The sequence below is a fragment of the Paramisgurnus dabryanus genome, chromosome 4 (genome assembly GCF_030506205.2).
Source record: "Paramisgurnus dabryanus chromosome 4, PD_genome_1.1, whole genome shotgun sequence".
Classification (NCBI taxonomy): Eukaryota; Metazoa; Chordata; class Actinopteri; order Cypriniformes; family Cobitidae; genus Paramisgurnus; species Paramisgurnus dabryanus.
In genome coordinates this window covers 24,531,015-24,549,407 of record NC_133340.1, presented here as the reverse complement: position 1 = coordinate 24,549,407, position 18,393 = coordinate 24,531,015, and the positions used below count along the sequence as shown (strand labels likewise).

Genomic DNA, 18,393 nt, shown 5'->3' with positions numbered 1-18,393 from the left:
CCGTGTGTATGTCAACCCGAAATGGGAGGCAGTTGTTAGTTTACAGTGCAAATCTCTTCAGATCCATTAGCACATCACAGGAAGAAATGATGAGCGGGTCTCATTCAGAAAAACCGCGCAGAAGACAGACGGCACCAATCAGAGCTGGATGCGTTTCACACAAACGATGCCATAGATCTCCAGCCGGCAGCGAATATGATATGATGCCGAGGTCCTCTGGGGGACAGACACCGGTCCATTAGTGCGCCTCGATGTCTCGTTAGTGCTCCAGATGTCCAGAAGGACCGCTCGCCGACGACGAGAAAGTGAAGCGCGAAGACGATTCGTTTTCTTATTTTTAAACGCAAAATTCAGTCAGTCAGATCATGTTCGTTAAAATCAAATCTTTTAAATGATTATAAAATGAGATGCAGCATTACCGAGCCGTTATCTGGTGCACTTGTCATCAGCTGGGTGTTGTTTGATGTCTCGCGCATCAACGCCCCTGAGATGTTGCCGCGCGACTGATTTTCTTTACTCGAGGGGAGAAATGCAAAGAACAGGAAACTTTTAAACATTTGACCTGTTTGTGATATGGACATTAATATACTTTATAAAACTACACGGATTTGAAAGCGAAAGTAAGGCATGTGTCTATATTAAAAGCAAATTAACCGCTGAGGGACGCTTTCAGGAAGGCTCGTGCCCTAGAGTTCAGTCCGCACGTGAACTCTCAGATGTGACAGACGTGCACGATGAGCGATGCCATGGATGAGTCCGATATAATCCGCAGGCGGAGGATGCAGGTGAGAAAACGTTGTGTATAATTTATTTATTTATTTATCTAATCAGTTGTTGTCATCGCTTTTTAAGTAATACCACGCTTCATGACAGGACATTTTTAATAGGTGTCAACAACCTGTCTGAGGTGAGTAGTTTTTCAGCCAATCAGAATCATTGCATACCTGTCAATCAGTCAGCAACACTAGTTTACAGATGTGTATTTGAAGGCCTGGGTTGAGGAGAGGGGTGTGTCCTGGCATACCCAAGCAGGGTTTTATTATAGTAAAAATGTAAATATATAGTAAAGTAGACTGAGGTAACTACAGTAGATCATGAAGGCATTCAAGACAAGCCTTCTTTCAAGGCCAGATATAGCACGAATGCTTGTTGAAATTGATTATTTTTCTGTATTAGTTTTTCTGAAAATGTCTTGAGTTTTATTTATTTATTTTTTTGAGGAAAATGCCACTGTGAAAAGATCTGTAAATTACAGCTTTCAGGATTTTACATTTTGCAAGTGTGTTGTTTATATAGCCTATATATAGTGAGTTGGTGTCAAATTTGTGCATTCAGCTACTATTGTGGCTAGTGGGTCTGCTCTGAATGTTACTTTTAACCCTATTACCTTTATGAAGACGGGTATATCCCAAAATATATTGTAAAGCCTGTGTTGGACTGGCCTTCTATTGACGTTATACCCTGCCTGTGGCCCAAAATGTTAGGATAGGGTCCAGCCCTCAGGTGGCACTAAGCAGGTTCGGAGAATAGATGGATTATAACTTGCCAAATGCAAATTTTTAAGACTTAAAGACACACTGGACCCAATGGGACGTTAAGTCAAAATGTTGTCAATAGCATGTTAAAGGCAGGGTGCATGATCTCTAAAAGCCACGTTGACATTTGAAATCACCTAAACAAACAACCCAATAGAATCTGAACATTCTTTTAATAGACCGGCCCCACATATACGCAACCCAGTCAACGATGTTGGTTAGTACACACACCCCTTACTGCTGATTGGCTACAAGTGTTTTTTTTTTAAATCACGCACCCCGCCTTTAAGGGGACAGTTAAAGGAATAGTCTACCCTTTTGCCATATTAAACTATGTTATTACCTCAACCTAGACAAATTAATACATACCTATCTTTTTTCAATGCGTGCACTGTACAGCGCCTTGTGAATGTGTTAGCATTTAGCCTAGCCCCATTCATTTCTATGGTACCAAAAAAAAGTTTTATTTTGTGGCACCATACTTACTGGTATAACTCCTCATGTAACAGTCTTTAAATAGGGAAAACACGGAAGTGTTTGGTGGCTTCCCTGTTTGGTACCATAGGAATGAATGGGGCTAGGCTAAATGCTAACACATTCACAACACGCTGTACAGTGCACGCATTGGAAAAAGATAGATATGTATTCATTCGTCTAAGTTGAGGTAATAACATAGTTTAATATGGCAAAAGGGTAGACTATTCCTTCAACCGAAAAATCATATACTTACCCTTAAGTTGTTCCAAACTTGTATTAATGTAATTGTTCTGCTGAATACAAAGGAAGATATTTTGAAGAATGTTTGCAACCAAGAAGATCAGGGGCACCTTTCACTTCCATATTAGAAAAAAATAATACTATGGAAGTGAATGGTGCCCCAGATCTGTTAAAACATTTAAAAAAATATCTTCATTTGTGTTTAGCAGAACAAAGAAATTTATACAGGTTTGTAAATAAATTATGACAGAATTTTTATTTTTGGGTGAACTATCCCTTTAAAGGCATAGCTTGCTAGGATACAGCATACACAAAACACTTTGTATAATATTCAAAACATATTTGGTTTGAGATTTAAGGGTCACTGTTTTCACCTCTGCATTTTTTGCCTAGGGCAGCATACACGGATAAGGTATAAAATAAGTTTTGAGCTGTCACATTATTTTTGGTCCAGTACGGAAACCATCTGTTCTGTGAAGTCAAAACAGAATTTGTGTGGTTCTTTCGCTTCCTCTTTTTATCCAGCTGAAAAAAAACGTTTGCCACTTCAAGCTAAACAGGGTGTCGCCATTACATTACACTTCACCACAGACACCAAGGTTGGATGAGATTCAGTCATCACCTTTCAGTTCCTTTACTGGAATACCTAGGAATTCAGTGTTATAGTTTGCCTTTGACAGGTACTAAATGTCTTTTTTAAATTACAAACCTTTATATAATTCATATATATTTATGACGAGGTATTTGTAAACACCGGAAGTAAAGTTTCGACCACATGAGCAACCACGACAATGCACGTGCGTCTGATAAAACCATCTATATCTTAAATTCATTCATTTTATTTGTAAGTGGATCTGTAAGACAAATATTAAATATTAAAAGCCTAATGAAAAAGGTCTATTGCGCTGATCCCTAAGCCATCCGGATCTGAGTGATGCAAAGCTGCAATGGCTCTCTGCCTGCAAGGCAAAGTGGGCGATTAGATGGAGGCCACAAATTTGTGTTTGCTTTCATTGATGCCAGCGAACTGTGAGCAACTCGTGGCAGCCAGACTTTGTTTTAGAAGCATTTCGGAGAAAGTCATCCACTTGGGAATTGTCCCAATGATTGGACACAGCATTACTGTGTGAGTGCATCAAAGCTGTACAGAGCCCATGGTGATTAAGTATAGGATACTGCACACAGATTAGCGCGTGTATGTGTTTGAATACGTTGGGTATGCATTGATTTCACGAACAGATTTGCTTATCTTGGTATAGGCTTACAGGAAATGCTTATTTGTGGACACACACACAACTCTTCATAAACATTTAAGTCCTTTCCATCAAGCCAACACAGCCGCGTGTGCTGGATATTGAGATGGTTTTGTTTTCCTGGGACAGACAGGAAACTTTCTTCAAGTCCCAGGCCATTAGGATGTAAGATTTTTTGAAGGATAATGTATATGTAGGATAAGGCTTAAGTCTCATAATATAATTATTAGTTTTCACTCATTAACTTCCATCTTTGACATGACCTTACTAAGTCAATATTAAAGATATATAGGTCATTTTTTACTGGTTGGTGTTAGATTGACAGTACTGTTCTCTATGGCAGCGTGGCGACTCTGTTATAACCATCGTTCCTCATCCCTCGATCTATCTTCTGCTCAAACAAGAGGCTTTTTCTTCTCTGGGCGTTGAGCCCAGTCTGTGCCATTAGTCTGAACTGTAGGCTGGATGTTATTCATCCGTGGTCTGGAAGTTTAAGGACGTAATGAGCCCAGTGTTTGTCAATAATGCCTTGTGTCTTTATGTCAAGTGAATGTTATGGATATGTTACTTTCTCTGTCCTATATTGATTACATTTCTGGCCACTGCCTCAGAGACACTTTGCATACTTCTACTGTTACCTTCGACACATCTACTTTTACCTTTGCCACATTTGCATGTAAATGGTAAAATGTACCTAAATTAGTTATTAGAGCCCGACCGATAAAGGATTTTGAAGCCCGATACCGATACAAATGTTTGTTGGTTTTAAAATCCGATATATCGGCCGATATTTTTTCCAGAAACGCGCAACAAAACATTAACAGATTTCCCTAACATTAGTTATTTGTAGTTATTTATGAGTTTTAACTAAAATAATATGATAATCCATTTTAAAAAGAAACTTTCTTTTATTGTCTCGTGACCAACTCACTATGAACTCACTTAACCGTTGTTTTCTCTGCCCGACTCTGGCTGGATCAGCAGGTTGCAGGATGTGTGACGCGGGAGGTTGTATAGTGCCCTCTGGTGGACAAACTAAACAATGGCAACACTCATGACATGGGTGAAGGCTGTTTCATCCATTTAAAAAATATATATATTCATTTATCGGACATTATGAATGCCGATACCAATAGTTTGGAAAATGCCCAATATCAGTCTGCCGATATATCGGTCGGGCTCTATTTGTTATGAAACCAAACACCAATGAGTGTGTTTACGTGCACAGTCTTATTCCGATTACTGATAACGTATTAAACATATCTGTATCAGATTCAGATCAGGTAGATCTCTTCAGAGCAAACCATCATTTTAGCATTAAGTAACGACTGTCGGATTTACTAATGACGCGCAGTGGACTTTGCGACTGACTTTATTGCATATGCATTTCTAGGAGTGTGGTACAAGGGAGAGGATTTTTTCCCCCACACGTAACTGCCAGAGGAATATATTATTCAAAAATATTGTTTGCCAAGCCATGTTATTTTTAATTTGCTGGAGGAAACAAAAGAGGAGTCACTACGAGCTTTTTTTAATTTGTGCTGCTCTTAGTAGATTGCATTTGTTGTTATGGAAATTAGCTGCTGCGCCTGTGTTATTTAATTTGCGCCTTTTTAGTAAATAACCCTGGATATACTTCCACTCCCATCGTCGTTTTTTTCTCACGCTAATTTCCCTCGTTTAGTAAATCTGGCTCCTAATCTGTGTTTTTTTTATTGTCCTGTCAACAAACTATTGTATGACCATGGTTCTGTTTATTATTATTGGTTATTATTGCCACTGTTTATTTGTTAGTCATGCTGTGAGATCTTAATAACCATAAAATTGCTGGTTGGACTAGCGACTGGTGTAGTCTCAATACAGTATCAAATTCAGATTGAGACCAAATAATCCCTCATCCTTCTTCCTCTTACTGCCCTTGTGACCTTTATTAGAGATCCACTTTCAGCTGTGACCTTTGCCCTAAATTGCAAACAGAGCTTAGAAAACTTTTCTTGTAATAAATAAACACATTAGAAATTGTCTTTGAGCACCTAGAGCAGAATTCATATACAGGCAGGGCAACAAAATTAGCCTGGCTCCGCCCTCCTACGTGCTTCCGCTTATTTTTCATTTCGCTTCAGCAGTCATCTGGGATTTCTCTATAGAGTTTCGTTTTCTCCTGCAAAAATCTGCAGGACCAATCAGCGAACAGATGGGGGTGGCTAAGAACAATGACGTTGAGGTCGTGCGTCAGTTTGAGTTGTAGTTCAGTAATGGCAGCGGAGAAAGACGTGAGAAAAGCTATTCGGTCCGTTGTTGCAAAACTGCCGAATATACACAAGTTAAAGCCGGAGCAAGAACCAGGTTTGCTAACTTTTGTTTGTTTGATTATTCTGACTTGTTGTTTCCAGACGGTTTCGGTGCATGATATACGTCACGACCACATGTTAGCGATTGGCTTTGGCAGATCCTGAGTGACTCTGGGCATATCCAATAGTTTTAAACTTCAACAATGGACCCTCCTTAACGGAAGTAATGCTTTGCTATGGAGCGTGGCCAGACTCTCTGTACAAATGAAATGAATGTACGAGAGTCTGGTTATACCAGGCTACAACAAAATTACATGAAAATGCAAATTAAGAGCTGTTGTGTTTTTCCCCCCACTGTCTCGCTCCCTGCAGACGGTCGATAAGTAAAATGATGCTCATTATAAAGCCACACACAGTCATCGAGTTGAAATATAAAAAGTTTTTGTCACTTTTTGAGCCAACACGTATGGTCAAAAAGTAACAAACACAACCATTGGGTTAAATTAACCTAGAAAATATATTTGAACTAACATTGGGTTAAAACAACTCATTTTGTGTTGAAACCATAGACCGGAAAAAATATGGATGTAGTGTCCATGACGTCACCCGTAGGTTTGTGAAGAGCATTTTTAAAGCCCAAAATAGGTGGAGCCTGTCATCGCCATCTTGGCAGAGCGTCACTCCTGGATAACGGAAAATTGGCAAAGAGGCGGGACGTGGGTGCACCTAAGGTGACTGGTTACTGAAACCACGCCCACCTAGCTCGACGGGAGTGACAGCAGCGACAATTCATCTGTCACTCAAGTGGTCACGCCCTTAATTATGCAGAACTAAAGCACGAGTGAAAACACGATAGACATCCTGCGACGCGATTCGAAAAACACGGCACAAATTGAGCGTTTCGGGTGTTTGACACACTTAACACGCGATTCTACAATCTGGCTAAATCCAGCAAACTGAGCGTATTTACGTCTGAATTTCACGCACTAATGACGCAAATTTCACACGCAAATAAAGCAAGTTAACTCAAAATGTTCAAGCGTCCAACTACACGCGAATAGCAGTGTTTATTCGCTTCATTCGCGTCTGGTGTGAACGCACAGTAAGGCTTAATATAATTCAAAAGTTAGATTTTTTGGTGAGCTGTTCCTTTAAGAAATGTGATGTCAGCACACACACACAGAAATGGCAACCACAGAGATTGTTTGTCCACTTAATGCTTCATTAGTTGCTCGGTGGCGCCGGTCCTGCTGGCAGGGAGCCCTTGTCGCACACGATGTCATCAAAGCGAGTCATACCGGGTGATGTCATTTCCACCCGACACGAGCCCTCTGTGTACACGAGCCCTAACGCTGCACTCTTTTGTCTCTCCAGTGACCTTGTTCATATAATTGGGCGGTTTAATGTTTTGGGCATTGTTTTCCCTTAAGTGCTGTCCTTACTCTCAGAGACCGAAGGGCATTATGGGGCTGTAATGAATGCCAGCTGGCAAAAAATTATTCCTGTTTAGATTCATCAAGATATTTCTGTCCTGAAGCAAACTGGTATTGAGCAGTTATTGATGGGGTTTCTTTACACAGGGTAATATAATCGCTCAGTCTAACATTTATATCTCTCTCTTTTCCAGAAGGATCTTCCCCTGCCCAGGAAAAACAGTAGGTGAGTGGAGCAAATCAACATCACTGCAGATTTGATGGTGTGGCATTGATTTATCAAACACAAACCAAAAATTATGTCCATGTTTGAATATGCCCGGCATGCCTACATTCCAAATAGAAGCATTTCTTAGAATAAGAAATAATTTTAAATAGCCCACTTATTTTGACATAAAACGTATCATGACACAGTTATTTAAAGGAGCAATTTGGGTTTGCTGACCAAGTGCAATTCAAGTCTGCTACTGTCGCTCTTCAGATAAATGTATGGGATGAGAATGACCGGATGCTACGTTGGGAACATTTTGCAGTAGAGTTTAACAGGTTCAGCAGTCCGCCTCAATATATCTTCTTATATTTATAAATCAGAACTGCACTTAGTGTTTTTGCGCAGTAATGCAAAAACATCTCACACGTGCAGCAGTACATTGCGTACAGGATTTTATAATGTAGGATTGCATTGCAGTCAGGGTTTTGTACCTATAATGCATTATTTAGTAGAAATAATGCAGGGATTTTCTGTTCTGAAGGAAAATATTTCTGGCATCCTTGATTAACCTCAGGTGGCAAGTATTTAGTTGACGTCAAACTTAAGCCCTTTTCACACAGACATTATGGAAAATGCATCCGGGATCGTTCGATTTTTGGTTTATTCACACTGCCAATGATTCTCTGGAATATACACAGATGCCGTAAAGATCCTGTAAAGAAGTGTTTCCCAACCAGGGGGCCGGGGCCCACAAGGGAGCCTCAGCAGATTTCCAAGGGGGCCTCAAGATGACTTAAAATGATAAAAAATTGGATAAAACAAGCATTAAAATGAGCGAAAACAAGCATGTTTCTTATTTTTTTGGACATTTTAGTAGCAAATATACATCTGTCTAGACATTCCAAGCTCTAGTTAATTTTATTTGGAAAACATTGAGTGAGTGGGAGGCCTTCAAATATTATTGTGGGCACCTAGAGGGCCTTGAAGTAAAAAAGGTTGGGAACCACTGGGGTAAGGACAAGTGACGTGTTTAAAGTCCTGCACTTGGTAGGTTTTTTTCTCCGCAATGTCTGAAGTTTGCTTATTTTCCGTTGTTTCTCTCTCCAAAAAACCATTCACGTGCATTTGTGTTCATGATAAGATTATAAAGGAGTGCGTGACGCGCTGTTCTGGGATGCTGGTGAATGATCTCGGCTTCAGAGTGGATATATGACGAGCGAGCTCCCTGATTTATTCCAGTTTGCATACATTTCTCATCATGAATGTGCATTTAAAACCCCCGTTTTAAAGACTAATCAATGCATGTGCTTTTTATTTTATTATATGAGCGTATGATGCAAACAAAAGGAGAAACAAAATCTTATTAGCGTAGGGGCCTTTCACATGTAATGCAAGTGTCATATAGCATTGTGGTTTAATATCCGCTCGGTTCCAGACAGGCTAACTATTGTGGCATAAGTATATTACCCAGACGAGTTATGTGAGTACTTTGTTCCAGTCAAGCTTACTATTGCGTTATAAGTACATTTACTAGACAAATTATGTGAATGCTTTGTTAAAGAAAAATGTCTTTAGCTTTTTTCCCTAGTTTTAAAGAGCTGAACCATAACTTCATGTTGTGTTGACACTACGGCAAGCCCCTTACGGCAATGTTTCTGCGTCTTGTTCACACAGAATGCTTTCCGTGAATGTTACGGCAATGTTGTTAGGTCCTCATTACAGGAGCGATCCCAGAACAGGGACGTGTTTGTGTTCAAACAGAAGCCTTTCCGTCAATTTTACTGATTTATTTTATCAGTATGTGTGCTCCCTGGGAATCAAACCCATGACCTTTGTGCTTAATTGTCTATCATTTAAACTAAAGGAACAAGAAAATGTACCCACCAAAGTCAATTTTACTCAATTTTGGCAGTTGACTGGTGTTAATTTCAGACTCTGCGTGCAGCAATGTGACAAGGTTGCACATAAAATAACACATCTCCAATAACATATCAGAGGAGTGCAGCTGTGTGCTAATGAAGGGAATCTGAAGAGTTTGGATCTTGTGAAGTCAATGGAGCGCTGGCCTTGGTGCTGAATCTCTGCTCATAGCTGATAGACAAACACAGGCGACTTGTTCCAATCCTTACATGCACATTTTGTGCATTTGGCAGCTGCTTTTATCCAAAATAAACTTGCAGTACCTTCAAGACATACATTTTTCAGGTTGTTCTTGTTTTGTGTTTTTTGGTTACAATGGGAGTGGACGGTGACCACTTCTTTGAATATAACAAGGAATGGGGTGAAGAATAAATACATAAAAACCTCTACACAACAAGGTGCTGTACATTTCATATTTTGTTCCTGTTCCTTTAATGGCATATCTATGTAGCACATTCGTTTCACACCCCGTGTGTCACAGCGTGCGCTCAATTGACACTTGTGTGAGTTTGAGCTTTTTGTTTGCCGATCAGATCAGAATGGTTGTTGTCTTTGATGGTCTCTGTTCTGAGCAGGTGTACCAACATTAGCATTCGCTGATACCTGCTAAGGGCCACTCACATACACAATACAGGGGCACAAACATTTGCACACATACACCCGCAGCATGGAGCTCTCGGGAGGAGCTTGAAAAAAGAGGAAAATTAGCCTGACGTTGTCATACTCAATTCTAGTCAGAATTTGAGTCTGATACCGCTCCATTGAGCTATAATTATGAGGCGTGTCTCAACCGAAAAATGCCTCTGCACTCAATTGGATAGACCTACGACCAATCAGAGCAACGGGGTGTGAGGCGTCTTTTGCAGCCTGACCGAACTGCTAGTTATTTCGCTACAATGACACTAACATTCTGATTATACTAAGTCTGAGTTAGCGAATGTACATCAACACCTACTATGTTTACAACATTTCGTTTATATCACAACATTAAGTATTTACTAAGTCATACAGTAAGACTATCTCTTACCATTTGTACGTTAGGTGAACTTCATCCACGACGATACACATTACGTTCGCTTGAAAATATTGGAACCTAGCATGTCCCTCCACTTATTCAGCAACCACGATTCTGGGCTTCCGAAAAAAAGCTGGCAACGACCGCTAATTAAATCCATCTCGTCATGCACGCCGAGTTGCATCTCCGTGATAACGTTACCCATTTCAGTTGCGACCAACTTTTGCCGAATCCCGTAGGAAGGACGGCAAAAACATCAACAAATGCCTTGCTCGCGTTTCTCTGTTCCTCTTTAAAAGTCAATGCTCTGTCGATATCTTTTAGAACAGACTCAATGTCAGAATCCACACATCTGAACTCTACAGCGGCAGCCATTCAACACACGCGCTCTTTGGTGACGCGGTTCATTACGTTACTGTTGATTATCTGTCCATCATCGTATAAAGCCCGCCCTGACAATTTGATTGGTTCGACCAGCTTTGGATCTAGCATAGCAGCTCCTCAACGGAGAAACCCCAGACCGATCTTCCCGTTCTCAAAATGTTGTGGGCGGGGCTAAGATCGACTGGCACCCAGGCTAGAGGAAAATGCTTTTAGGGCCAAAAATATAAAAGGGCTTTAAATAGTTTGTTATGCAATCCACTGTGATGAGTCTGTTTGAACAAGCCCTTTGTGCTTAATGCAGGTTGCATTATTTTATTGGGTTGATGTGTTTGTTTATCAGACCAGCAATTTGGCATTATCTGGACTGGTGGTTTAAGGTATGAGCTTATCACGGTCCGAACCGCAGTATTCAGAACACACTGTAAGACATTTGAGATTCATCCTATAAGTATCAAGGTATATATGTAAAATATAGGGGCAGGACAAACACACATTTCCTCCAGCCATTATCACAGGTCATATTTTTCCCAGTATGATTTTGACCCAGTAATTCCTAAAAGCTCTGCTCATCTGAGTCTCTCTGTTTCTCATCTATATTTCATGTCTCTTGCCACCATCCAGATCATTTATTATTGAAATGAACAGCTTTTAATGTCTGTCTGGACCTGTATGCGGACGTGTGTGTGTGTGGTTCCCAATCCCTGCAGGCTGTCCAAACAATGACATGACGCATTTTAAATGTTTGGGCGAGGTTTAGTGTGTTGAGCTATCTAGGGCACAGAGATGATGTCATTTCTTATATACCCTGGCATACAGAGCGAGATGGGTAGTGCTTTGCCAACATGTCGAAATGACATCGACCAATAAGATTGGAGCATCATGTAAGGACCACAGAAAGCTTTATCATAGCTTTCAAAATTAAGATATATCTGTTATAATATAATATATATATTGAATAGAGTACAAGGTATTATTGCCAATTTTATTGTCCTCGTTAAAAGACTGCAATGTGCTGAAAAGGTAAATATATCTTACTGAAACTATAAGATGGTAAATCAATTAATATGATAGATGACAAGTATCAAATTAACCCTTGTATTATGTTCTGGGTCAATTTGACCCATTTAGATTTTTTAAGCTGTCGGAAAAAAACAGTTAACCTGTTATTTTATTATAGAAATTTTGTGAATTTTTTTCTCATTTTTGGCCATGAACATGCATGCAAAGTTAGGATACGCTGATATGTTTTGAAGTGTACGGAAATAATTTTGTTACGATTTTGATGTTCGCGGGTCAATTTGACCCATATTTCTTTGTTCCAAGGCAACTATATAGACACAAATTATATACATTTATTGTGTATATGTTGGTACTTTACTACCCTGAAAAGGTAAAGGGAGCTTTTGCTCACTATTTTCAGTACTAATAAAGAATTCCTCATACACAGAAAAGTAAAAACGAGCTATCATTTCTATTTTCAATGTATATGGAATACTATGTAAAGCAGATGAATTCAGACCCACAGAAAATACAGATGTGAATACAGATGATTCCAGTTGTGCCCCACAAATCATGACACCAAAACAAGCACGATTTGTTAAAAATGCAAAAAGTCAGAAAGCACATGCTTGATGTGTGCATATAATGTCAACAGTGATTTCTTAAATTTGTAATGAGCCTCAAGAACAAAAGATGAGCCTGTTTAGGAAAATTTCATTCACACCAATATTAACTTTTTCACCGCCATTGACGGGTTATCTTGTCAATCCGCGATACCGCTATTATCCACCAGGTTACCGCAACTTATAAAACCGGAAGTATCGCCCTAGGGAAAACAGCTGTATGTCCAATTAAGTTTTGAGGATCGCTCTGTATCTGATCTTTATCAAAAGTCCTTTACAAAAATGGAAATTTCTCAGCTTTTTGCTCAAAATTTGGTGTTTTTTAAGAAACCTACCCATATTGAGAGGTGATAAAAAGAGAAATAATGAAGGTAGAATAAAACGTTTTTTTTGTTGTTGTTTTGTCTGTTCTTTCATTTGATATATTGTATGTTTATATATTTAAAGAAAAACATTTTCTGGGAGGCATTAAACTTTTGTGGAAATCATGAAAAATGCCGGCGGTGAAAGAGTTAAATTGTTTATTTAGGATTTTTTAAACATAGGTATGTTAAAAAAACATGTTGAATAAAAATGTTAAATGTTAGAACAGTTAATGTTAAAAATTGGGGTTAAATGCATTTTTAAAAATCATACTTTTTGATATTAAGTGTTTATAATGTGGTACAAATACTGATACTAAAATGGTCCTGTTAATATTTAATTCCTTATTTATTATAATGTGATATTTAGGGAATTGCATTAAATCCAATTACACTGTTAGACTTTTTATTGTATTACCAGTGAGTTACTGTAACTGCCCCATTACAGTACCATAACTGTACATGTTTTTTTTACAGTATGATGCCCTTACCGCAGTTCCATTTTACAGTATAATACCCTTACTGTAACCCAGTTGTAAAAAATATATTGCCTTAAAGGGGGATCAAACCCAGGTCGCCCGTGTCATAGGTCCGTAACACTACCACAGTGCCAGTCACTTGATAAAAGATACTCGCTACACTCCCCAAGTAGCATCCAGCGAAATTCGCGTTAAAAAAAGGCTTACGAGCGAACGCTGGTCCAATATTGATCCTCATCGTTCCTTTTATTCTGTCACTCTCCTGTTTTCTCTTTCTGGTCTCCTCCGACAAAACCTTGGGTTTCTTTTTTTAGTTTAAAGCATAATAATGTATTAATAATAAATAATAATAAATAAAATGTATTTCATTTCATATTTTATTTTTCCGTTTAATATGCTTCTATAATACTGTTTTATTCAACTACAGTAGCACTACTGCTGTTGTTTTACAGCAGTCTACCGCAAATTCAAAAAATACAGTTAATCACTGTAAATTAAATGTTAATACCCATAATGCAATGCATATTACAGTAAAGAACTGGAAAAGAAAATGATGGTATTTTACTGGGCATTTTGTAATAAGTTACTGTAGAAATTACAGTTAAGTCTAACAGTGTAGGGTCAATTTGACCAGCTCCATCAAAATCGAACACAATGCAAGGGTTAAACCAGATATGCCTTTCCAGTTTACAATAAAATAAAATAAAATTAAATTAAATAAAATCTCAAGCAGATTTCAAGCATCCAAGGGAAAGGGTCCAAGAAATATGTGGTGTATTACATGAATACCCCTCATGAATCCATAAATACAGCTTTTACTCCGCCCATGTGTCACTCATATTCCCATTACCACTGCTATAGTGAGCATGAGACTGTAATAAGCTTTTAATGGCCACACACACAAACTGACAGCCCTCCCATGATTTCCCCTCTGTTCATCTGACCCCCCCCCCCTCTCTCTATCTCTCTCTCTCTGTATTTCTCTAACCCTCGCTTGCTGTCTTTACTTCCTGGCTTGGCATGTTACCCTTGAGATCTACCTCTCTCTTTCTCTCTCTCTCTCTCTCTCTCTCTCGCTTTCTCTCTCTCCCCACCCCCCTTTACTTGTTTTCTATCGCTCGGTCACACACACTCAGATGAACCCGGAGCATGTGTAAAGGAGGACGAGCGTGTCATGGTGTAGTCGGCTACTGCTGTCACTCCCTTCACTGTGTGCGTACACATCTGTGTCCTTACCGGCTTAACGTCCTTACTAGGCTACCAACATGTTTCGTAGAACGAAAAGGTAAGCGAAAGAGAAAGACATTAATTTCAGATCGATCATGACAGTGATGTGCTGTTACAGTTGAATTTAATGTTTACTCATCTGATGCTAATAATGATAGCGGTGATGAAGATGATAGTGGTGCTCTGATTGTTTATCTTCATCCAGCTGTTTCATGGATAGTTTGTGGTTTGCACGTGATGATCTGTCTTACTCTTTGAAGAACTTATATCACTCTATATAGCGGTTAGGGTGACATAGAGATCATCCCCACTAGTCGATAACCAAAGTGTACAGTTAACGTTCTGGCAGATAAATTAAAAGTATAGGCTTTATTTATATTTGACTATAAATTATATTCTGCATTTATGTAACTCTTTTTCCCATAAATATTTATGGCATCACGTACCTGTGCAGTCTCACAGCAAAAATATAATAACTTAAAAATATCTTCATTTTCTTGCTCAGTTTAGCGACATAAAAACACATTTAATTTTTTTTTTTACATTTTGTCCCACGTTTACTAGAAGTGATGTTTTTGTTTGCTTTACCACATGGGATGCAAACCCAGCTTTGTTTTATAGATTCACAGCTTTAATAGAAATGCCAGTGACTATGCTTTTCTTAGTCAGTTGTTTATAGTTTTAAATTACTTAAGCTATTAAGCACTTTATATCGGATGACCTATTGGTATAACGTTATTAGGCGTGTTAATTTAGCACTAAGCAGTTTAGTTTCCTGTTGCCAAGCAACGTTGCATCTTGACTTATTTTCTTTCATTAAATTGTATTTAGTGTGCATCAGCGTTATATTTAGGGGTCGAACAATATTGAGTTTTCAATATCAGAGGCCAATACAAATGCCAGTATGCAAGGAGATGATGTTATTGGCCAAGTGATGGCACTGATTCCAGTTAAATGATGCACACACAGACATATGGGTGGCTTGGCATGGGTACATATTACAGCTTCTATTTGTGTGCTTGTATTTTGCACATATGTTGCAGTGGCCGTCGTGTGCAACTGTATGTCTGTGCAAAAATATGAGTGATGTGTTACAGGAGAGATTAAAGTGGCTTTGAATCTCTCTCTCTCTCTCTCTCTCTCTCTCTCTCTCTCTCTATTGCTCTATCGCTCTGTTTTGCCGTCTCCCATGGTGCTCCATTCTGTCCACACTGCTTTTGCTTAGATTTGTGACATTCTGCCAGAAAATGTGTTTATGTTTGTGCATGTTTGAGAGAGGGTATGAAGATTTGACTTGTTTTTATACAATTTTCAACATAATAGTATTTAGTCTTGCACCATTAATAAATGTTTTGTGCTATAACCTTCAGAAATGAAGTATTTAAAGTAGGGATGCACCGAATGTTCGGCAGCCGAAACAATGAGGTCTTTGGTGACGCGATCAAATTAACCAGCGAAGAGTGAGAGCCGCACAAATAAGCAAACATCTTTACAGCAAACATTTTTTTAGCAATGAAATAGGTGTTCTTTAAAATCTAGTCATCCTGAACATCCTGAACACCATGTGGATTAGTCAGTTTTCTTTAAAAAAAAATTCTGATAATTTACTCACTACCATGTCATTCAAAATGTTGATGTCTTTCTTTGTTCAGTCGAGAAGAAATTATGTTTTTTGAGGAAAAGATTCCAAGATTTTTCTCATTTTAATGGACCGACTGTCCCCAACACTTAACAGTTTTAATGCAGTTTAAAATTGCAGTTTCAAAGGACTCTAAACGATCCCAAATGAGGCATAAGGGTCTTATCTAGCGAAACAATAACTTCACAACTCCTAGTCTTCCTCCGGTCTTGTGACATGCCAGTGCGACCTCACGTAATACGTAATTCCGTCAAGAGGTCACGGATGATGTATGCGAAACTATGTCCCAGTGCTTACAAGTGTGAGGACCGTTGGACATTGTTGTATGTCGAATGATCCTAATTAATGTCTTTGTGTTAGTTTATTGTTTAAAATGGTCTGCAAATGTGCGTATATGTAACATGTGACCTTTCGACGTCATTACACAATTACGTGAGGTTGCGCTGACTCGTCACACAGTAGAGCAAAAATGACAATCGTTTCACTAGATGAAACCCTTATGCCTCATTTGGGACCTTTGAAACTGCAATTTTAAACTGCATTTAAACTGTTAAGTGTTGGGGTCCATTACGGTCCATTAAAATGAGAAAAAAACTGGAATGTTTTGTCCAAAAAACATAATTTCTTCTCGACTGAACAAAGAAAGACGTCAACATTTTGTATGACATGGTGAGTAAAATATCTGGATTTTTTTATCTATAAAATTGACTTATCCTTTAAATAACTTGTGCAATGGTGAGAAAATTGGCAAAATAATAAAGAAATTTAAAAAAAAGTTTTTTATTTTATTCTGCTTCGGCCAAGAATTCTCCTTTCGGTGCATCCCTAATTTAAATCTTATAACAAGGATTTCTAAACAGAAAAACAGTGTTTGAGATGTGTTTGTGCCAAAGATCATCTGTAAAGACAGTTTGTCTTCTGTAATTCGAGATGCTGTGAGTCTCAAATGCTATTATTGCACAAAAAACAAAAGCAGATGGAGAGAAATATGGCAAGGGAATATGAATGAGAAGAGCAGAGCCGGAGGATACATATTGGCCTACATTTCAGTAGAGCAGAGTGGTTTATTACTCTCTTCAGTACTTGCTTCTCACTGCCACTTTCTCTCTCGGTGTCCTGAACTTTTCATCTTCAGTCAATGTCAATTGCAAGTGCTCAGTTCTCCCATCTCTGCCGATGCATAAATGAGACAGAACGAGAACAACAGAGAGTCTGGAACTGAGACAGAAAGTTCTTAAGGACCTAAGATGCATTTTAAAACACTTTTGGGTGATATGCAGAAAAGTCATAAATATTTGCCAAGTGTGTCATATTCTGAGGAACTAATAGGAACTCTTTAGGTGAACTGTTGTACTTTTGTGAGGATGCCGCTCCAGTGACTCCTTTTATGTGTATTCCAGAACCCTCATATGGCAAAATCAGATTTACTTCAGATATCTCTTAAGATCACGTAGCTTTAATATATCCACCATGTCCTGCATGTTAGAAGTACACACTGACATGACTTCACAACCTTATGTAGCAATCATCTCAGAGTCTCAGCTCAGGAAATGAAAGCACAGCATGTAATAATAGAAGATAGAAGGCAGGTTTCCTTTCCTATGGCATAATCTCATTGTCGTTTGGTGTTTTAAGTCTGTTCGTCTGCAGCGTTTGAGAGGTTGTTGTTCCTGTGATGCTGAGCACAGAAGGGTTCAGGTCGCTGACGTTGAATCAGTTCATAAATGTAACCGCAGAGGAACGGATTCATAAATAGTTTCTACAGCAGCTGATCAAATATGTTTTGTTCTTTCAATTTTCAGTCACACAAATAGAGTAGAGATGGTATGAAAGATTTATGGAGATCTTGAAATAAATAAATAGAGAGTATTGGAATTTTGAGCAATTTAAAACAAATAAAATTATGTCTTGCAGTATTGTTTGATCAATTATAAAATGAAAGCAAATGTAATCTACCCTTTAATGTACACCGTCCGAAAAAATAGTCACTAGGGTGTGACTTTTTAAAAGGTCAGAATACTGTGTACCATTTAGGTACAGATATGTATATATTTGGTACCAGTATGTACATTTTAGGTACCATTATGCACTCTTTGGTACCAGTAGGTGTTTTCGCACTGCTGGAACTACACTCACCTAAAGGATTATCCGGATCACCTGTTCAATTTCTCATTAATGCAATTATCTAATCAACCAATCACATGTCAGTTGCTTCAGTGCATTTAGGGGTGTGGTCCTGGTCAAGACAATCTCCTGAACGTCAAACTGAATGTCAGAATTGGAAAGAAAGGTGATGAAATAACCA

At 38.7% G+C, this 18,393-nt stretch overlaps 1 protein-coding gene across 3 annotated transcripts in view; it reads left to right on the top strand.

Moving 5' to 3' along the window:
• mast1a (microtubule associated serine/threonine kinase 1a) overlaps positions 1–18,393 on the top strand; it is a 56,728-nt gene continuing 38,335 nt past the window's right edge. For 2 of the 3 annotated variants that reach the window (XM_065295311.2, XM_065295310.2), the window contains exons 1-2: positions 1–785; positions 7,424–7,455. In XM_065295311.2, coding sequence (XP_065151383.2) covers positions 735–785; positions 7,424–7,455 — 83 coding nt within the window. In that variant the 5' untranslated portion in view covers positions 1–734. Of the gene's footprint in view, positions 786–7,423; positions 7,456–14,346; positions 14,508–18,393 lie in introns of those variants that run through there. The other variant, XM_065295312.2, reaches the window with a different exon arrangement.